The sequence below is a fragment of the Gossypium arboreum genome, chromosome 12 (assembly GCF_025698485.1).
Source record: "Gossypium arboreum isolate Shixiya-1 chromosome 12, ASM2569848v2, whole genome shotgun sequence".
Lineage (NCBI taxonomy): Eukaryota > Viridiplantae > Streptophyta > Magnoliopsida > Malvales > Malvaceae > Gossypium > Gossypium arboreum.
Window position 1 is genome coordinate 102838617 of NC_069081.1, and position 23885 is coordinate 102862501.

At 30.8% G+C, this 23885-nt stretch overlaps 1 protein-coding gene and 1 non-coding gene across 2 annotated transcripts; one reads left to right on the top strand and one right to left on the bottom strand.

Annotated features, from left to right (window-relative positions):
* The first annotated feature begins 8643 nt into the window (after positions 1-8643).
* LOC128285838 (small nucleolar RNA R71) lies at positions 8644-8750 on the top strand. Its single transcript, XR_008276386.1, has one exon. It is a non-coding gene; the product is annotated as a small nucleolar RNA R71 (small nucleolar RNA).
* A 12089-nt stretch (positions 8751-20839) lies between these two features.
* LOC108478234 (uncharacterized protein At4g15970-like) lies at positions 20840-23376 on the bottom strand. Its single transcript, XM_017780666.2, has 4 exons — positions 22911-23376; positions 21951-22313; positions 21182-21663; positions 20840-21092 (listed from the first exon to the last, which is right to left on the bottom strand). The coding sequence occupies exons 1-4, from the start codon at positions 23082-23084 to the stop codon at positions 21023-21025; spliced, it is 1089 nt and encodes a 362-aa protein (XP_017636155.2). The 5' UTR covers positions 23085-23376; the 3' UTR covers positions 20840-21022.
* Positions 23377-23885: the final 509 nt, after the last annotated feature.

The window sequence follows — 23885 nt, forward strand, 5'->3', positions numbered from 1 at the left end:
GAGCCCAGCCTGGCCATATTAATTTTTTTTTCTTTTTTATTAAATAGAAAATTTTAAAATATAATAAATCAAATACATTTAAAAACATAAAAATAAATATTAAAATAAAAACAAATAAAAATGAGACTAAAACAATTATTAAAATAATACATAAATTGAAAATATAATAAAAAGTAGTTATATTAAAATTGAAACAAATTAGAACTAAAATAATAACCAAATTAATAACAAAACAAAAGTTTTACAATATCAAAATAATATTAAAAAGCGACAACAGATAACATAATAAATAGCTGCAAAAGAACAATAAAACACGACAAAAAGTAGCAAGAAAACAAAGACCAAAACAACATCAAAACAACACCAAACAACAACAAAACAACACAAAAAACAACATCACCAACAACACCAAAAACCTGCAAAATATAATCAACCAACCAAAATATCTATACATTAACCAATCAACATATTTAATTTTATAACAAAATATAAATTGTAAACTAAATTAAATTGTCAACAATTAGAAAGGAAGGTAACCTAAAAAGCAATCGAAGAAACATCATCCTCATCCTCCTTATCGTCCTCATCATTTTTGCAACCAATTTCTAACATGAAATAAGAATAAATAATTAGATAATCAAATTGATAAAAGAAATAATATAAAATTACAACAATAAAACGAGAATAATAATTACCTGTTGAAAATCCCTTAGCTCGCATCCAATCATCCAAGCAAACAACGGCTTGAACCGTTTTGGCTTAAGTGAATTCCTCAAAGGTGCGATAACTTTCTTCCCCATACTAAAAGCTGATTCAGAAGCTACAATTGATATTGGAATTGCCAATATGAAAGCTCATTATATCGAACTGAACTTTTGCTCCAATAATCCAAAACATCTATTTGACTATTCAACTCAAGCTCCGGTTCTTCCAAATAAATGCCCAAATGTGACTTTTGACTCCTAGTGCTAGATTCATTTAAATACCGTTTATAATCATCACTCTCATCAAAATCTCCCTCTAAAATCAACACTATTAACATTGTGTTCATCCAAAATAGAATCAACAGGATTTTTATCCGAAACATTAGAACTCCCAGCGAAAGAGGAAGACGTGGATTTGGATTTCTTAACATACTCATCAAACAAGAGTATAAGATTGCTAAGAATGGTTTCAACAAAATTTGAAGCATGAATACCATAGATTGTAGTAAAGCAATACTGCACATAATTGAACTTGTAATGAGGATCTAAAATTGCAACACATGACAATATCAACGAATACTCAACCGAATATTTATTAAATTTCTCTTGCATTTGCTTAACCATTGGAGTTAAAAATGAATAAGGACCTTTAACTGTATCAAGCAAGACATTGTGAACCTTCCAAACCCCTCTAAAATAAAGATTAGCCATTGGATAATTAGAACCAGAAAAAACACAAGTCACATCATAAAAGACTTTCAAAAATTTGCAAAGAATAGCAACATTTCTCCACTCCTCGTTAGAAAGTGCAAATATTTGATAATCTTTATCCCGTTGGCCCCAATAATCTAGCACATATTTAAAGTAAAGAGAAGATTCAAGCATCAAATAAGTAGAATTCCATCTCACACAGACATCTTGACGCAACTTTTTGGTCACATTCAAATGAAAACTTTTGTCGGCCACATCATAAAGTCATTTCCTACGAATTCCTGACTTTTTTATGTACTTAATTCCATTTCGAATCTTACCAACAACATCATCAGCAAGTTCCAAACCAGATTTAACTATAAGATTCAATACATGTGCACAACATCTAACTTGAAAAAAAGCACCAGCACACAAAATAGCTCGGTTTGCACGAAAATGATTTTTAAGACAAGAAACCATAACATCATTATAAGAAGCATTATCCAAAGTGATGCTAAAAATTTTCTTGTCTATGCTCCATTGAGATAAACATAAAACAAGTTCATCCACTATGTTCAAACCATTATATGGAGGAAATAAAGCTCTAAACCTTATGATTATTTTTTGTTGCTTCCAATTTTCATCAACCTAATGAGCAGTAATGCAAATATATTCATCATTAGTATGCTCCGAGTTCCAATTATCAAAAGTTAGACAAATTAAACCAGGTGCTTTAGCCAACTCTTCTTTAACACGATCTCTCTCTTTTGCATAATACATTAGGACATCTCTAGTAGCTGTATATCTACTTATATTCTTAAAATTAGGAATAGCAATACTCATAATGTATCTAAATCACGGTTCTTCAACTGTCCTAAATGAATGCTTGCCACACACAAGAAAAGTAGAAACAGCTTTATGACACTCATCAGTATCAAACTTGTAGTTTTTTATAAATGGAACACTTCCTACTGATAGTTAAGTGGCTATGGTGTATTGACTGATGTCCTTATTAACTTTTTTCAAATAACTATTTAGATGATGTTTTAAATGAGAGATTCCACTAGAAGATTTAGCAGATAAGATAGTCTTACAGTGAGTACATTGTGCCTTCAATTCATTTTTGTTCTCGCATTCAAGCTTTGTCATTTCATCCCACACCTTTGAAGTGGTAGACTTTTGACGTTTGGTGGCACTTTCATACTCATTAAACCCATCATCCACATGTATAGGACTGTTTGAACTAGCCATAGTCATAAAAACTTAAGTCCTGAAATCCAAATAAACCAAAAGATTATTAATTCTCATACTAAAAATATCTAATAATTATGATACAATTTATAATTGAGACCAAATGGCTTCATCTTATTTAAATATCTACTACAAGCCTAACAAAATCAACTATAGTTTGGCAATAATTAAACAGTCATTGAAACCCCAACCAATCAATTCAGTTCAACCAAAAAACAGATAAAGTTAATTCCGATCATGACATATAGCTTGCATTGATGTTTGGCTTCAAAACAATACGAATTGCCTACTTCGCAGAACGAGTATTTTGAGTAGTACCATCAATGTACCAAGCTTAGCTCCACAAGATCCAATTAGTAATGGTGGTAATAAAGATTATGTGGTGATTGAATTAGGTGATAATAATAACCATAGTTCAAGCGATGAGTCAATTAGTGGTTCACAAATGGAGCTCAAGGATGTGGAGAAACGAGGAAGTTGCATAAAGGGACAAGCATATTTAATTTAATTTAATTTTATGAGAATTGAAAAATTAGTTTATTTATTTTAATTTATTAGAAATTATTTCCTACATATTTTATTGTTTGACTTTTGCTTATTCATTACATATAATTTATTGAGTGATTAATTTTTAGATTAGTAATTTAATGGCAATGTTTAATGATTTAAAAAACACAATAAAGAATGGAATTCAAAAATAGAAAAAGAAAATGATGATTTTATTTGGATTTGTTTCTGGGGTTTATAAATTATAATGACTTGTCATATGGAGCTGGTCCATTATGTTCTCAAATGACTCAAAGCCATGATTATGGACATCATTACTTATTGCTTAAACAAGTAGTTGATTAAAGATTATGTAATTATTATCTAAAAACACACTTCATTAATTATAGTTTTATGTTCTCTGAAAAATATAAATATTCTTAATTAGATATAATATTTTGAATTATCTTGAAGATAACCCAATGTTGTCCAATGAAACCCAATATATGTCATGATCCTCTTGGAAATTAATGTTAAACCAGAAGTGTTTGTTTTAAAGACATCAAATAAAAGATGGAAAAAAAATTACATAAAGAGAAAAAGAGAAAGGGGGCCAAAGAAGAGACATTGGTGGCAATTGGCAAATATAAAAATACCAACCAAGTCCCATGTTTGCCTACCTTTGTGCGTGTCCAGTGACTTGAATAGTTGTAATAGCTTATGCATATATATTGTTGCTTTTACTTACCATTATTCTGTTCTTACTTTACTCCAACATTATGTAGTGGAAAACAACTTTCCAGATTTAGATAAGACCTATTTTCTGTTCATTATTTCTTTCCTTTGATCTATTTTCCTTCAGTATTTTCACCAAAATAATTATAGTAAGAAACATGGCAGTAATGAAGAAGAAGAAGAAGAAGCTTACCGTGAAGAAGACAGCAAATGAAGAAGCTGAAAGATAATTGGATCGGCTATCGAGACTGCAAATGAAGAAGCTGAGCTGAGCTGAGCTGAGTTTGAGGTAGTTGGAGGTGGCCGATGAACAACTGGATCGGTGGATCGATGGAGGTGGTGGTGAGCTAGGGATTTGGGTTTTGGAAATGAGAATAAAGGGAGGAAGGCAGTAGCAGCAACTAAACGAAAGTGAATAACAAAAAGAGTAAAGTTACTTAAAGTTAAAAATAAAAAAAGGATTAAAATAATAATAATTTAATATTAAAATCGCGCAGGGCCCGGGCCAAAACATCTTACCCGAGGCTCGACCCGTTTTCTAACTGGGCCTCATTTTTTTGTCCAAGCCAATTTTTTGGGCCTATATTTTTACCCAAACCCTCCATTTTTGGGCGGGCCTTCGGGCTCCGACCCATGCACACCTCTAGTATTAGCTATCTTTCTATTACTTAGATTAGAATAGAAGGGATTTTGTTTTAATCTAAATTTAACTAAACTAATTAACTAATAAACACGATAGAGAGTGAAAAAAACAATCGAATAAACCAATAATAAAGACAATACCCAAGGAAGAATCCACCTAGACTTCACTTATTATTCTGACTCTGAATCAGACGATTTATTCACTTGTCTCGATCCGTAGAAATCCTTAAATTATATTAATATCTCTTTCGAGACTAAAAACAACTAACTCTAGGTTGATTAATTGAAATCTCTTTCCAATTAAAACCCCTATTGTCGCATTAACTCGATTTATGGATTCCCTTATTAGATTTGACTCTAATCCGGCAGATTTATGTAGCCCTATTTCTATGGTTGCATGCAACTCCACTTAATTATGGTAGATCTACTCTTAAACATGGACTTTTGCTCCTTTGAATAAGCACATCAACTTGAATTAATATCCTGAAAATATTAGATCAAGAATTAAGAACACATAATTAAGAACAAGAACAAATATTTATCATTAAATTCAGAACATTAAACAATAAGATTCGTCATAAGTTTCATCTTCCCTAGGTATTTAGGGAGTTTAGTTCATAATGTGAAAGGAAAACATCTCAAATTTAGAAAAATAACAAGACATAAAAAAACCCAAATCAACTTTGAGAGAAATTTGAATAGAGATCTTCAATCTTGAGGTGGATTTGCTTCTGAGATGATTCCAACGGCTTTCTTTGAGTAATTTCTGCTTTCTGCTCTGTGTGCTCTCTTAGGTCCTCTTCTAGTATGTATTTATAGACTTGAGACTACTCAAAAACCCTAAAAATGGTCTTTTTCCACGTATTTGGGAAACCTGAAGCGATATCGACACTAGCTACCACATGTGTGGCCAGCCCGTGTGGAATTTGTCTTGGCATATGGGTCTTTTAATCAGCCCGTTTTGTCCATTTTTGTCCCGTTTTCTGCTCCTTTTGTTCCCCTATGCTCTCCTGAATATAAAACATGAAATTAAAGGATTAAGAACATCTAATTCACTAAATTATATGATAAATCATCCAAAAGTATGTTAAGTATGGGATTAAAATGTGTTAACTTTATGGTTTATCATAACCTCCCCACACTTAAGATGTACATTGTGCTCAATGTACAAACCAAAATAATCACAGTAAAAATATAATATTATACGAGAGAGAGAGAATTGAAACTGCCCTGAATATTGGATGAAATTTTCAGCATAGTGAAAAGCGAAATTGTACCCAAATCTAAATGTAACTCATGATTCCGAGCAAACTAATAAGAAAATAGACACAAATAATAAAGAAGATTAAGGGTTATAACTCGATTAGAAACAACCATGTAATTTTCAAAAGATAATAATAAAAATATGTCAAGAAAATTAAAAAAATAAAGCAACTAAAACAAAATTAAAAAGAAACATAAAAAAATAAAACAACAATAGTAATAATAAACTCAATGATACCAATTGTAATAATAATAGTAAAAAAATACTAAAAATAGAAAAATAAAAAATTAAAATTAATTTAGAATATAAGTATAAGAATAATAAATAAAATAAAAATTTAATAAAATAAAAAATAATAAGTAATAATAAATAAAATAAAAAGTTTAATACAATAAAAAATAAAAAAATATAATAAATAATAAATAAAATAAAATAAAAATAGGGTGATTAACCTAGTTTTCACATGGCTATGCACACCAATGTGTCCAGACCGTGTGGGTCACATGGCCATGTCGCTAGGCCGTGTGTATTTTCCTTCGCTTCTCTTACGCCCATGTGAGATCCCACACGCCCGTGTGGCCAGGCCGTGTGGGTCACATGGCCATGTCGCCAGGCCGTGTAACTCACTGTCAATTACCTTATTTCACACACGGCCTGTGACACGCCCATGTGTCCAGGCCGTGTGCTCCACACACCCGTGTGTCTAGGCCATGTGGGTCAAAAACATACTTTTTTTTTGGATTTTGAAAATTAATTAATTTTAAAAAAATATCTTGAAATAAAGTTAAGAAAATTAGCAGTGTTAACACTCGGGTTGCCTCCCGAGAAGCGATTATTTAAAGTCTAAGCTCGACTTACCTCGTATTCGCACGGTCATGGTGGTTCGCGGAGTTGAAACTCCTCTTTTTCGCTGTCAAATCTATTAATAAAATAAGGTTTGAGTCGAGTAATATTTACCTTAAAAGTGTTGAATTCAGAATGTATTACCTCGACTGTACCGTATATAAAGACATTGAGTACCGTAAAAGGAATTGCTCCATTTGCGTTAAGCTTTGAAGTGGCAATTTGAGGGTTGGTTTCATTTAACAGTACCCGATCCCCAGCCTTGAGGTGGGTTTTTTCCATTTTTAAGCTCTTCAAGAAGTCGCTTTGGCTTTGCATCGTGTATTTTTGGTTTCTCCTTGACATGTGACAGCCATTCATCTAGTTTATCAATTTGCAACATTTGTTCTTCATGTTTCATTCTATTTTTGTCGCATAAGCTAGAACGTGACTCTATTATGTTTTTCCGAGGAATTTTCTCCAAAGAAGGTTGAGACACAAGGTTACTCATATTAATAGAACTCATAATATCATCTCGATCAATAGATATCTTAACAAAATCACGAGCTTGGAGTTTTATTATTTCATCGCCTACACGAAGTATTGATTCTCCTGTACCAATATCAATAATAATTTTGGCAGTTGATAAAAAGGGTCGTCCTAAAATTAAAGGCACATCATTATCCTCGTCCATGTCTAAAACAACAAAATCAACTAGGAATATGAATTTATCAATTTTAACAAGAAAGTCTTCAACAATACCCCTAAGAAATCAAATGGTTCTATCTGCAAATTGAATGCTCATCTTAGTTTGTTTAGGTTTCCCAAGACCTAGTTGTTTAAACATTTTATAAAACATAACGTTAATACTTTCCCCTAAATTAGCTAAAGCATTATCAACATTTAAACTACCAATTAAACAAGGAATAGTAAAACTCATTGAATCTTTCAATTTGTTGGGTAGTTTGTTTTTAAAAATGGCTGAGCACATTGCATTTAGCTCCACGTGCAACGAATCATCTAACTTTCGCTTATTTGCTAAAAGCTCCTTTAAAAATTTAACGGAATTTGGTATCTGTGAAAGAGCTTCAATAAACGGTAAGTTAATATGTAATTTTTTAAAAGTTTAAGGAATTTACCGAATTGTTCGTTTGTGTGGTCTTTCCTTGTCGCGTTGGGATATGGCATACGCAGTATATAATTTTTATTGACCGATTTTTGCTTATCTTGACTTACCTCAATCTTTCCTTGACTTACCACATTTTCTTGCCTTAGTTCTGGTTCCAGTTCATCTAACCTTTCTTCATTTCGAATAGTAATCGCATGAAGCTGCTCCATTGGGTTAGTTTCGGTGTTGCTTAGCAAGCTACCTTGTGGTTATTCTGAAATCATCTTTGCTAGCTGACCTATTTTATTCTTGAGCCCTTGAATCGATGCTTGTTGATTTTTAAGTGCCGTCTCGGTGTTTTGGAAGCGAGTTTCTGACATTGAAATAAACTTCGTCAACATCTCCTCAAGGTTCGGCTTCTTTTCCTGCTGATAAGGTGGTTGAAAGCCTGAAGGGGTTGTGGTCTTTGATTTCCTTGACCACCCCAAGAGAAGTTGGAATGGTTCCTCCAACCTGTATTCTAAGTGTTGCTATAGGGATTATTCTGAGGTCTAGAATTATTACCCATATAGTTTATTTGTTCATCTTCTGTGCTAAGGTTGTAGGTTCAATTTTCTGGATGGTTCCCTCCTCCATTTGCATCACATTGCATCACCAAATATACCTGCGTAAAACCATATAAACCATCAATGTTTTTATTCAAGAGTATTACCTGGTTGGATAACATGGTGACTGCATCAACGTTAAAAACACCGGCTACTTTCATCGGCTTTATCTTCATAACTTGCAACTGATAATTATTCAGTGACATCTCTTCTATAAACTCGTAAGCCTCCTCATGTGTTTTATTATTCAAAGTGCCACCGGCGGATGCATCGATCAACTACCTAGTTGAGGGGTTCAAACCATTGTAAAAAGTTTGAACCTGTAGCCATAGAGGTCTCCCATGGTGAGGGTACCTTCTTAATAAGTCCTTATACCTCTCTCATGCATCATATAAAGTCTCAAGATCCATATATACAAAGGAAGAGACATCATTCCTCAATTTGTCCATCTTGGCCGGTAGAAAATACTTCAGCAAAAGCTTCTCAGTCATTTGATCCCAAGTAGTGATAGAGCCTTGTGGTAGGGAGTTCAACCACTACTTAGTCTTATTTCTTAATGAGAAAGGAAACAACCGAAGACGAATGGCATCATAAAAAACGCCATTAATTTTAAAAGTATCACAGAATTCTAAGAAATTAGCCAAATGAGTATTTGGGTCTTCGTCCTACAAACCATCAAACTGAACAAACAGTTGAATCATTTGAATAGTGTTAGGTTTCAGTTCAAAATTATTTGTAGCAACAGCAGGTCTAACAATACTCGATTCAGCCCCAGTTAAGTTGGGCTTAGCATAATTGTACATAGTACGAGGAGTAGGATTTGGATTTACAGGATTTACATCAACCACAGAAGGTAACTGATTATTTTGATTTTCTGCCATCTCCTTAGTAATAACATCCTCTTACTCTTATATTGTACTCTGTCGACTCTGCCTCGGTTCTCTACGATTTCTGTGAGCTATGTATTCGATCTCACTATCGAATACTAGAGGTCCTGACGGGTTTCTTCTAGTCATAAACTAAAGGAACCTGCCAGAAGCAAATAAAAGAAAAGTTAATAAATTAATAATAAAAAAAATAAATTGCAAAAAAAATGAAAATGGCTAAATTAATGAAAATCAAGCATTTCTAATATTTTAGTCCCCGGCAACGGTGCCAAAAACTTGATGACATCACGAACCAACTAAAATACGACAAAGGCAAGTGCACCTATCGAATGGTAGTATAGTTACGGTGAGTCGGGAATATCGTATCCACAAGGACTAAAAGTACTAGTAATTACTATCTTTTTTTATTATCTAGCCTTTAAATTGAAGGAATTGTTTTAAAATCTAAAATTAAATTAAACTAATTACTAAGCGACAGAGAGCGAATTGAGAAAATAATCGAAAAAAACTTATGAGAGAGACAATACCCAGGAAAGAATCCGCCTAGACTTCACTTATTATTCTAAATCTGAATTAAATGATTTATTCATTTGACTTGATCCATAAAAATCCCTAAATTATAGTAATATCTCTTTCAAGAGTAAAAATAACTGACTCTAGGTTGATTAATTGAAATCTCTTTCTAATTAAAACCCCTATAGTCGCATTAACTCGATCTATGGATTCCCCTATTAGATTTGACTCTAATCCGATAGATTTATGTCGTCCTATTTCTAAGATTGCATGCAACTCCACTCAATTATGCCAGATCTACTCTTAAATGGGGACTTTTGCTCTACTGAATAAGCATATCAATCATGAATTAATATCCTGAAAACATTAAACATGAAGGTAAATAAATATAATTGAGATCAAGAACAAATATTTATCATGAAATTCAGAAAAATCAAACAATAAGATCTGCCATAGGTTTCATCTTCCTTAGGTATTTAAGGAATTTAGTTCATACTTAGAAAGAAAAACGTCTCAAAAATAGGAAAAGAACAAAACATAAAGAAACCCAAAAACTTCTAAAGAAATTGAATGGAGATCTTCAGTCTTGAAGGAGATCCTGCTTCTGAGTTGAGTCCATGGCATTTTTCAAGTAATTTCTGCGTTCTACTCTATGCCCCATTTAGGTCCTCTTCTAGTGTGTATTTATAGATTTTAGAATACTCAGAAACCTTAAAAATTGGGTTTTTCCACGTAATAGGGAAGCAGGGTGCGAAATCAACAAGGACTGGCACATGGGCATGTGGCCAGCCCGTGTGGAAATGCCCAGGCCGTGTGGATCCTGGAAATAGCTCTTTTTGCCTATTTTGGCTCGTTTTTCACTCCTTTCGCTCCCCTATGCTCACCTAAGTATAGAAACATGAATTTAAAAGATTAGGAGCATCAAATTCACTAATTCATATAATAAATCATCCAAAAACGCATCAAGAATGGGATTAAAAACATGTTAATTTTATGGCTTATCAAATATTAACATAATCACTTTAATATTAAATTAATAAAATACTATTAAGGTAAGTATTAAATTAAATTTAATATTAAACTATTGAAATAATTTTATTTTTAGGATAATTAATTTGAAATCAAATTCTCTGGTAAAGTCCCAATAGGATTGTAATTCTCTCACTGCTCAACCACCGACGACTAACTGCCGCCGGCCACCAGGATGTCGTTGTCATAGCCACCGAGCCAGTTTGACTGCTGCCAGTTCGATCCAAGTCAATGACAACTTGACTGGTCCGGTCTAGCCACCAGTTGGACCGCCCGCCCAGTTTTACATATCGGGCTCGAGGCCCGGTTTGACCAATTTTTGGGTCTTGGTTTTGGTTTTGGGCTCCCGTGCTCAATTTACTATCTCAAGTCCAATTTTTAAGTTCAATTACCTATTAGGCCAATTGTCTGACTTGAAAATTAACTTCTAAAAGTATCATATTAATTTTAATTGATTTGATTAATTTAATTTTACTTGATCAAAATTAATTTTTCCAAAAATTACTTAGATTTTCCCAATTAATTTTTCAAGAAAATTCTTTAATCAAATTCTCTAGTTGAACAATTCTCACGACCACCTAATTCAATTCAACATCGAATAAATTGACTCAATTAAATTATTCCCAAAGTCGTAGAATTTTCTTCTAATTCAAATGCAGTCCGATCGAGTTTTTGTTGAGCTAGCGCAAAGACCAATCGGACATATACAATTAGGTTCTAGTGATTGCAATTAAGTTCAGAAGCATCATTCCAATAATTCACAATTACTTAATTATGGAGTCAGTCCACAAGAAGTACCATGATTGAAAACTCCTTATTGTATACTCTTTATAAAGCAATTCATCCAATTGCTTTGTATTGCTTTGTCTAATAACCTTGTCATGTGTGTGTTAACCTCATATGATATCATTTATTCATTTGAGTTAAATTCATTCACTCAATACAATCCAATTTTATCTTATTGTCACTATTGTGTTTTCTTAATGATTAATATGATCACTGTCAACAAATGAATGTGATAAATTGCTTGTTCGAGAACAAGTAACCCGTGGCCACGTTCCATATTTATCAGTCCACACAATGTCAATAAGAGGATATCATTAACTCTTTAATTGAACTATGAATTCAACTATTGCTAGTAAAGTCATGTCATACACAAGTCATGTACCAAACATACCGGCTATGGGCTCTATCATCTTTAAAGCATAAGCCTCCACTTATATCAAAGCACATGAGTTGCATACGCATAGTCAGTAACTAACTCAGGATTTAGGTAAATCACATCATGAATGTCACAAGTGAATTAATTCACAAATGGATTCAGAATTAATTTATCTTGGGTCCAGTCCAATGTATCATTCTACCAATGAATACATCTATATCTCTACTCGTGGAATCAACTGCTCCGATAGCCAAGACTAATCATATCCCCAATTGGAACTGTAGGCGACATAATAATCCTTCTCAATATTTCAATAAAATGCTCAATTTAATTCTTTTACTGAATTACAGACGCATTTAGATTATCTATTGAAATAACTTATCTAAATATTGAGTATATATTTACAAAATAAACTATAGATTTTGTATTACAAATCCAAAATGAATCGTAATTACAATTTCATAACTACACGTAAGTCTTATTATACAATTAATCATAAATAAAAATGACACTACTTCAATAAACAATCAACAAAATTATTGTGCATCATAATTACGTTGAAATCATTCCAATTTACAATGTATACAATATTAAATTAAAATACATTTCCAGTTTATAAATTCGTAAATCAACAATATACAAACATTATAACACAGAATGTTGGAATCTACATTCGATACTTGAAGAAAAATAGGGTGTATATACAAACATTATAATACAGAATGTTGGAACCTACATTCGATGCTTAAGAAAAATAGGGTGCGTAAGTGGTGATTTAATATTGGTAGCGACAATGGGCATTTCGGATAATATTGTGATGAGTAACAGAAAAATAAAACACACCATATTTATTTATACAGTTTGATTTCTCTATTTCTATAGAGCTTAATTTAATGAAATGAATGCACTATTTTTTTAGCTCAATACAACATGTGAATATTTTTAATATTAAAACTTTAATAAGCAAAAAAAATAAAAATAAAGAGTAATATTTTCAAAATTAAAACCAAATTGGACCTTCCGTTAACGGAAGCTTGAACTCTGAAAAGAGCATCCAAGGCAAAAGCCCATTAAGCGCCGTAAAACCACACCCTCATTCACTGCCTCTTAAATTTCTCCAAATTGGAGTAAACATGCAATCAATTTTTGTAATATGAATTTAGGTCTGAATCTCCAAACATATAAACTTTATAACGAGGGATACATATCATATTAGTTTTACAGATTTTTGTAATGATTTACATATTTTAACGATTCAATTATTGAATTTATTAATATAATTGTATTTGTCTTATAAGTAAATTTTCGAATCGATCGATATCTCTATTATATCGATTTAAAATACTCTATATGTTAATATATATTCAACGATTAATTTTTTTATAAAAACAAATAGTTAGAAATTTTAATTTTATATTAAATTAGACATACATGTTCTATATAAATAAATCATAAAATATAACAGTTAAATTATTAAAATATTAATCATATAAATAGTTATGTACAAATCATCCTTAGGTGATTCTTATAGACAATCTGTACAAGTGGCAGAAAACGAGTGACCCTCATTCGGGTGGTGTGAGGTATGCAAATGATGAGAGATATGCGGGTGGCAGGTTATTGACCAACCGAGTGATCACTACAAATGGTACAAGATAGAAGACCATCCATGGATGCCTTCTAAATTGCTTCTCATATTGGCAAGTTAAGGCAAAAATATAATAAATTTTTTAAAAAGATGATAACTAAAAATTTCAATTTATTAATCTTAAAACTTTCGCTAGCTAATGTGCAAGACCAAGACATCATTTAATACAACGAGGTTGCAGTTTGTGGACAAGGAAAGATATTGCAAATTAATGAGGAGAGGCAAATCAGAACATTAATTAGATGCCATCTCATGGATGAACTGAATTAAGTTTAGATTTATAAAAAAAAAAAAAATTATTAAGTTTGGGCATATAATTTGTTTGAGCAACTATACAAAAAATTAGAATATTGGAGATGTTTTGTTTTTCTTCTTATTTTTATTCCTTTGTCTTGTGGTCCTTTCCACATCCTTACTTGTTTTTAACGCTTATAACTTCTAATGGCATTTTTTTTTAGCCTGATTAAGAGACAAATACTAATTTATGTTGCTGTTCTAACATATGATTAATTTAAAAATTATAGAGTTCAAATAACACATCACCTAAGTCTGTATGGAATTATATATATATTTATTTTATACTATATATATTAAGCTATTGATTGAGTTAGTGACACAAATTAATTGAGTATCAACTTGTGACACAAATTTAATTGATAATAACTAAAATATTATTATTTTACAAAATAAAATAAACTATTTTAGGTGTTTTTATCCTTTTATATCTTTTACATAAAAATAAAGAAATAACATGATTTAAATTTAAGCCACTCTAATTTTTAATCAAAACTACATTTATTTTTATATTAATTTTTATAAATATATTTGTTGCATAATTCTGCTTTCCACCCATATATATTTGTAGTTAGATAATTAATTTGAATTTTAAAATCGTCATTGTTGAAAGAGTTTTATCTAAACTCACTTGAATTTTATAATTAAATTATACAGTTTTCTTCTCATAAATCTCATATTTATTGATCTAGTTATTCAAACTTATGACCTCAAAGAGGTATCTTGAGCTCTAACCTTATAAATATTTTGGTACAAATTCAAGGGTTAACCGAATAGATGGAGGGGGAATCAAAATCCATTTTAATTCCAATGAACTTCTTTGGGGAAGAAGATCCTTTTCAATCTCTTAGATTTACCTTTTTAGTGTTTTAATTTAAATTGCTTAATTAATTTCAAAACCCTACTAAACGATTTACCTAGTCCCAAGACCGAAAGAAGAGGCCCCATCATAGGAGAACCCTTAAAACAGTGAGCTTTTACGTGACAATGACAAATATATATCATATGCTCAGAAACTGGGGGAAATAAAGGGAAAGGAAGCTTCTTGGAAACCTCAAATAAAGCCATTGATGGACCCCCAACGTACTTAAATGTCAAACCAAGACATGGTTTGGAACAATGATGACAATAGTTGGAAAAAGGTTGAGTTATGTATGACCCATGCTTTCATGCACGCACCAGGAAGCATCCATCCACCACTGCCATGCAATTTTCCTCCTACCTTTATATTTTTACCATTTTCTCAATAATGTGCTACTATTTTATGAGTAAAGGAAACTACGTTATCACACAAGAACAAATTGAATAATAAGCAAAATAATGTTTAAAAAAAAAGTAATCTTTTGAGGTATTGTGAGATTTTATTTAGAAATTCTTCTCATTTGTTGTTTTGTGATAAAAGTAACTCAAGAAAATTACATTTGAATCTTCACACACATGCTACCACAACTTATTACTTATTGTTAGTGCAACAAGTCACTGATCTTAGCAATTGAGACTTGTTTGCATCTTTTGACTTGTATTATACGACTATTTTTTTCAATATTTTATGTAGTGTGAAATATTTAGTAGGTAACGGATCGAAAGATGTTACTAAAAAATATCTCATTTGATTGAGGTGAAATTTTAGTTAAATATTAGATATAAACGTATCATATTAGTTTTATTCAAAAATATCAAAAAATTTTGACAACGTAACTTGAATCCATATTACACTTGAGGTAGTGAATACTTTTAATCATTTGGCAATTACTAATATACAACAAAAAATATTGAGGGTTTTAAAATAAGTATAAATAAATTTATTTAAAATAAATATTAATTATAATTGTTAAACATAAATAAATACAAAAGCACCAAAACTCAAAATCTAAAATCTAAAAATCAAAATGAAAATCCAAAACTTGAAACCCAAAATCCAAAGGTGAAAAAAATTTTATTTAATTATTTAATTATGTTTAAATATTTTTATTTTACACGTTAATGATGTTTCATCTTATTATTAACTAATGGTGTATGAGATTTATTCACTAATAGCGTATCAAATATTAATCCTTAATATTTTAGATTTACTGTCAGCAATATCTTAATTTAGTAGTAAGAGTATTGTGTTATATACTACATAAACTTGGATTCAATCTCTATCAATAGATTACATTTATCACTTTAAACCAGTGACAACATTTCCAGAACATAAATTTCAATACAACATTTTCAGTAGAACTGGAAACAAACCCACCATGTTCTTCAATGAAACATGTTTATGACCAAATTATCAAAAGTCTAAAACCACGACAGAAAATTGAAGAAAGGGGAATAAGAAAAGGACAAAAACTTGAACAAGTGCAGCTTCCAAAAGAAACTTCATCCATTGCTAAACCTAGAAAAATCACTGATGGGTCCAATGGGCCTTTATTCGATTACTTCATCTTACGTTGATATATTCAAGGCCTAAAAACGATGAGCCACCTCCATGGCTCCCCTCTAAAATTTTATTACGGGAATAACAATACCATTCGATTTTAATATATACATATTTGTCTTAAAATTTCATTGCTTTGAATCGAATTTTCATTGAAAAATATATTTTATAAAATGTTTTAAATTTCTTTTTTATTAATTTTAAAATAATTAAATTTTATTTATTTATTTAGTGTCAACGAGCACAATTAATGTAACACCTGGATATCCGACCCGATCATCAAATCCGAATTACAGGATGTTACATTCATTGCCAGAGTAATTACAATCAAATTATGATCAAATTTCACCATTAAATAATTAATTTCAATTAAAACATGTAAGCCTTACTATTGGGGATAAACCCGATTAAGCAACAAACAAGTAAAATAACAAAGAAATTGAAAATACCAAACACAAATATTTTTCGTGAAAAAACTCCTCCGAAAAGGATAAAAAACCACATGCAAAGATAATTTCACTATAACGACAAAAACAAAGAGTAAATAAATAGAGATAAAAACTAAACCCCAAAACTCGAAAATAAGAACCTTCAAAACTTAAACACAAAATTCTCTAAAAGCTAATTCGTAAATGTGTAATGGGTTAAATCTTTCTAGGGTAGAAAAGTGTCTATTTATAGGTTAAATTCGTATGTCAAATAATATTAAAATAATCCACACTAATCAGAGTTCGACTGAGACAAATAATCAGAGTTTAACTGGAAGAAGAAAATCGAGAAAATTGCATGACAAGTTGCCATGTCGCAATGTCCCCTATTGTTTTCGTCACGACATCGTTTCTGCTTCTCCTCTATTTTCGTCGTTGTAACGTCACATGGCTCATTGTCATGACGTTGTTCTCTATTTGTGCCTAAACTTGATTGAAATGCGAAAGATACTCCACAAATCTCCACCTTGACTCATATTTCCATAATGTCTTCTTTTTCAAAGCTCACCGTAAGCCTATCTTGAACTATGCAGGATATTAACTAAGTCAAAGTTGTGCTTGAACTTTGAAGTCAGAAGACTTCTAGCCTTCGACTTGTACATTGCCAAACTAAAATTGACTTAGGTTTGATTTCCATGAACGTAATGCCTTATATTTTCAAAATCTGCACTCAAAAAAGAACCTCTCCTATACAAAAAGGTCATATTTTTCCCTCTTATAATCAAGTTGTCATCACTTCAAACAAGTCTGACATAGTATGACTAGCTTTCAAGTTTGTACTATGTTACTTTTCATTTAGTTTATATATGTATATTATTTATAGCAAATAAAGAATTAAATATATTATACTATAATATAAATATTAAAAATATAATAAGTAATACTTTAAAAATAAAAAAATGAATGAGCCTAAACGAGTGTAGATTAATTATTTATAAATATGAACGAGTTTCGATAAAATTTAAAATTCATATTTCGATATAGGTCAGACTTTGACAATTAACAATGTGCATAAACTTGACCAAAATCTGATCTGACTTGATGCATGAACAACTTTAAATTGAAATCAAAATTCAACTAGTGAACCTTGCTCTTTTTCAAAATTTATTTTTCGAATTCAATAATTTTTGCTTAAGTTGCAATAGAAAAATTAAATCAATGAAAACAATGCGTAAAAACTTAACTATTAGACTAACTCAATATTTGATATTTTTATTTTTCTATTCTATAAAAAAATTGATTATGAATTGAGTTATTTTATTTTTATTATAACTATTATTTGTTAATAAAATTTTAAAAATAAATTAAAATTTGAATGAAGGTTGTTTTCTTATAGAAGTAAAAAAAAAAGCAAGGTGATCCGGGTAGAGAATTAAGGAAGTCACTACCGATTATTAAAATTATATAAAGAGCATCCATGGCCGTCGGTTTTTACATTGGCATAAAGATGAAGAGCCTTCCTGAAAATGGGTCTGTGACCTCCTTGCCTTTCTATCATCAACATACTTTTGATAAATATAAGAGGCAAAAAGCACGGAGAGCCAGCAATTTCCTTCACACTATATTGTCATGGAAAACCAAAGACTACGTTGGAGAAGAGAGATGAGATAATAAAAGCCAAGCCCACAACACACAGACACACCACATACTAGCCACGTTATACCTGTCCCAAGCAATGTTAACACATAACAAATTGTTCCTCATAATTATTTCTTCTACAAAATTTAAGGAAAAATATCTGATACGGCTTTTAGATTTTACAAATAGATTTAAGATATAGTAAAATGTTAAAAAATACATTAAGATTATTAAAAAAAAGATAAATTATAAAAATAATCACTTTTGTTTGTTTCATATTACATTTTAATCACTTATGTTTGAAATGATATGTTTTAGTCACTTGCATTATCATTTTGTTACGAAATGGTCACTCTACCATTAAGCTCCATTATCTCCTTAACAGTGGTCCTACGTGGCAGTCCAAATGAGTTTTAAATGCCAACTTGGATGTCCTACATGACAATCCAAATTAAATTTATTTAATTAAAAACTTATTTTTATCCCAACAACTAGACATCCAAGTTGGCATTTAAAACCCATTTGGACTGCCACGTAGGACTGTCGCTAGGGAGGTAACGGAGTTTAGCAGTAGAGTGATAACTTTTTAACAAAACGATAACGTAAGTGACTAAAACGTAACATTTCAAAAATAAGTGACTAAAATATAATATGAGTCAAACAAAAGTGATTATTTTTATAGTTTATCTAATAAAAAAGTACACCGTCGATGTATAAAATACTAACTCATAAATAAACTTAATAATTTTTATTTTTATTTTTAGATGATATTTCTAATTTCATATTTTCTAAAAATTAATTTTAAAATATAAAATATTTTGATGCAAACCAATTTGTAACATATATTTTAAAACATTATTTTTAAAATATATAGTTAAATTTAATTAATTTTAAATATATATTTCCTATTCTTTCTCTATTTATTCTACACATATATTGATATTGTGGATATAGTTTATTAATTCAAAATTTTAATTAATTTTACGATCATGATTTGTGGCGAATAGAATATAAAATTTAAATTCAAAATTAGATATTCAATTATAACCTTAAAATAATGTTTATTATTCGCCCGATCATTGAAAGTGCACATTATTATTGTCAAGTTATGTTTATAACAAAATAATTTTTTTAACAAGCATCAAACCTACATAAAGCTGTGCAAATGACTTTAACTAATTACCTTCCACTCACTAGTTACTAAGTTAGTAATACAAGACAAAAGTCTATTAATTAAATAAAGCATATTTAACCTCAACGAACTAATGTGGTGGTTAAGCCAAATACCAAAAAACAGAATATACTTAATAATTTTTAATCCTCCAATTTTACAAAAATAAAATCATTTTTGTGATTTATTGAATTCTTTTTAACTATTATTTGTCAAATCACCCAAAAATAAATGAAAAAGTCCACATTTGTTGACTTTGCTGATGTGGCATACAAGTGGATCGCTATATAGTTACCATGTTAGTAATTAATTAATTTTTTAAAGTTTAAAAAAAGAATACAAATTATAAAAAAATATTTTAAAAATTTTAAATTTAATTAATTGATAGCGTGGCATGTACGTGACAATCTATATGTATGTTGCATTAACAAAGTTAACAAATGTTAATCTTTTTTTTTATTTTTTTGGGTGATTGGACAATTAATATAAGTTTAAGGGTTAAAAGAGATAAAAAAATTGGAGTGCTAAAATAACTTTTGTTTTTGTAAAGTTGAAGGTGCAAAAAAATCATTATACTTTTCCACCTATATATCATGATTCATGGGTGTGATGCAAGTTAATATATATAATTATACATCAATTAATTGAACCACAAGAGTTGAGTGATATAGTAAAAGTTTCTCTTATTTTAATTAGTGGTCAAAGGTTTTACACTCACTTTTGGTATGGAGCAATTTTAAAATTTGCAGCCTATACTTACTCTTTTAATGGATTGACAAAACGCGAAAGATTAATACTGAATTGGGTTTAGTGAACATCTAGTTAGAACTTTAAAAACAAAAAAGTTGAGCCTGAAACTTTGGAGCAGTTGGGCCTGACCTTGATTTCTGAAAATACAGCATTATTAGTATTGATTGCCTGGTTAAAATATTTTATTTATAATTATTATCCAGATCGAAATGAGTTCTTCAAAATATAGGTTAAATTATGTAGGCATGACATTTATCCATACTAATGGATCAAATGATTTTGATATACTAACTCAAGCATTTGAAAGTTAACTTGATATCATTTTAAGAATCACTGCCTTTTATTTTGAAATTTTTATACCATTATTGAAAAATTGAACACAACCTTCAAAAACATATTTAAAATGTAATCTCATTAAAATGTAAAATTGAATTTTGACCTCTCTAAAATTATATATAATCTTTTGAAAATTTATAAAATTTTATGTTAATATAATAATAAAATGTATAATTCAAATATTCCGACCTCTCAAGAAAATGGTCTTAGCTCCTGTCTATATCCGAATCCCAAAGAGAACATTATAATCAAGCTTCTTTTTAACAACCAGATATAATATCTTGCTTGAAAAGAAAAGAGCCAATATGCACTGTAAGTTCAGTATCATCAAATGGGTATGTAATTGACAATTATCATGAAAATTCAAAGGAAGCGGATAGCTTGTCCCTTCATTATCTTCAAGCAGTATATAATTTAAACATTATGTGCAATTCCAATCAATCTTCTCCCTCTTCTTTAACATCCATCTTTGGAGGTGCAGGAACCGGAATGTCTAAAGGATCGAGACTGAAACATATTCACGAAAAGAGAGTAACCATTTTTGAAGGGAAAAAGTTGGACGTAAAACATTATATATAGAGAGGGGGAAAAAGCACCTGCAATTGCGAGGGACTCTCCAGGAGATGATAGATTGGTTCTTCAGATCCGGAGGCAATGACATGAAAGCTCTCCAGTCTTGAAGCATAAGGTTGAGGTCATGAAGCTTTCTATCCATACCAACACAGCAATTTACATGCATTGTACATACTACATTCAAGTCCCTGCTTGGTTCACAAAGCCCACCGAAATAAGCTGTATCCAAAAATCTTATCTTCAACCCTATCTTTGTGATCATTTGATCCGACTTTATCTTATTCAGAACATCCTGGTCGTGATATCCTGGATATGTTTCCCGCGATGAATACCAGAACTTATAGAATGCTATGGAACGACTGTTAGATTTCACATAATTAAATCCCCCGTTGGGACTGTTATTCATATCCTCAGGTCTCCCTAAATAATTGTCACATGATATCTGGAAATCAGCATCTGGAAAGAAGCGTGGAAATGGATCCCTAAACCACATGATATCAGCATCCTGGACAAGCATGTAACCCAATGGAAAAGGCAGTCAATATATATACATATGCAGGTAAATAGGGGTCTTACTAAGGCTCATAAAGCCTTAATTTGATGCAAGTTTAATCTGCTTCAACTAGTCCTAAATCAAAGATCTATTCACAAAAATTGCATAATGCTTTCTTGTAGTTACTGACTTTGTTCCAAAAAAAACGTTGCAGGTTAAACATAAGGCTACACATATCAGAAGAATCATCATTCTAAAGCAGAAACATTGAAGAGAAGAACAAATTGATAGGCGAATACCGTGAATACGAAACTATAACCCAATTCAAGGACGGTTTGGAGAAAGTCAATCCTTCTCCACATCATCTTCAAGTATTGTGGGGTCATAAAGTATGCTTCTTGATGAAAATCAACACCTTTGGTGACAAGAGCATAGCAGTGCTTATGTACAATTCGACAACGATTATATGCCCTTTCATCCATGGAAACAATCACCAAATGGTCCAAAAGCTTACGGGTTCCATCTCCGAGCATAAAGCTCTTGAGGAAAAGGTCAACAATCGAACCAGTTCTCGCCCAGGCATCATTTAAAGTCGTTAAAATAACAGTATTATTCACCATGGAAGCATTTTTCAAAATTTCTTCAAGCTCCTGCGTTGGATTCTGCAGGAGAAACAACTTTATAATGTAAATATATTGAGGGACATTCATGAGATTGCTTTTGCAGCTAAGCAGCTAATCCTACAAGGACAACATTGACCTTAACTTTACCCCTTGCAATATTTGACATGCATTCCTCCAACATCAAGAGCGAGGAATCAAACAGAGCGAGTTTATAATTTCCTTAAACATAAGAAAAAGAATCTACATGCTAACATGACGGCCTTCTCAATTTGTAGCATTAACTAGAATCCTTACCATAACTCCATCATGCATGGATAATTTCTTTTGAAATTATCATTATACGAAAAGTTATGATCTTAATTAATCATTACATTCATTTATCATTGAATTATCAAACTAACAAAACAAGGCAACTCCAATATAAGTACCGCAAACGGTGAGACTTGTGTTGCCATTGACCAGTCAATTTCATTCTTAGTTTACATCAATAAGCATAGTTAATAATATTTACTCTACTCAACCATGTGAACTAAGTGATTTTTTTTTTTTCAATTCGAATTAATCAGGAAATTATTCAATGGTAACTTCCAATTGACACTATTTAGAAAAATAAGAAAGGCGAAACAAAGAACTGACCGAGGAAGAGGAGTAATTGAGGTAGGAAGGGAAAATGGTAGCGAAGGAGGAGGAAAAGGAACCGGACGACAAACGGTCGGAATCAGTGGCAGTGTAAAGAAGGAAAGCGGAAAGAGTGAGAACCGTCAAAACGAGAGCTGCACTGCGGATGTGCTTCGATATTTCCGGAGACATACCGCCGGAGAATGTGCAAGGATACCGACGCCTCTCCTACCTTATATGTCAAAACCAAGACAACCTCAACCGACAACAACTTCAACAATCACTTCACACTTTTCCATTGTTTTTTTTTTAAAAAAAATTCAAAAAAAGGAAGAAGAAGCATGAAAGAATTTGGCTGTTCCAGACTTTCCGAATTCTGACTGAGTTTAATGAAAGAAAGATACATGATTCAAAGTTTATTCAACTTGAAAAAAGGAGCCCATCCTTATTAAATTTAGTACCTTTGTTAATTATTAATTTTTAACGCATCTCAGTTATAATTAAAAAAAAGAAAAAGTAAATATATTCTACCAAAAATAAATATATTTTTTAATCCCCGGAATAGGCGTTGAATTTTTTACAATTATTTTTCTTTGTTTTAATATGTCACCTTTGTAAAAAGATTTAAAAGTCAACCCATCAGTTTAATTTTAAATGCAATTAATTATATCTATAATATAATATATATATATATAAATTGTTACTTAAATTGACATTAAAAATAATAATTTATTAGTATTATTGTTTGATAATAATAAAACGATATTAATTATTAATTAATATGATAATATATTTATATAAAATTAATTAATTTGGTTAGGATAAACTAAATAGATAATCACTCAACTATTAAAAATTTTCATTTTAGGCATTTAGAAGAAAAAATTTGCAATTTAAACACACATGTATAATTTTGGTCACTCTTGTTAAAATCACAAATATCAAGATAACATGACAGTTAAAAAATTAATATAATAACAAATTTAACCTCAA

What these genes read in the sequence shown, in the direction of transcription:
- LOC108478234 (XM_017780666.2), bottom strand. Translation starts at nt 23,084, where the DNA reads ATGTCTCCGGAAATATCGAAGCACATCCGCAGTGCAGCTCTCGTTTTG. An exon ending in GTTATAGTTTCGTATTCACG is followed by an intron (nt 21,664 to 21,950) that starts GTATTCGCCTAT and finishes ATGCTTGTCCAG; the next exon opens with GATGCTGATATCATGTGGTT. An exon ending in AGAGTCCCTCGCAATTGCAG is followed by an intron (nt 21,093 to 21,181) that starts GTGCTTTTTCCC and finishes AATATGTTTCAG; the next exon opens with TCTCGATCCTTTAGACATTC.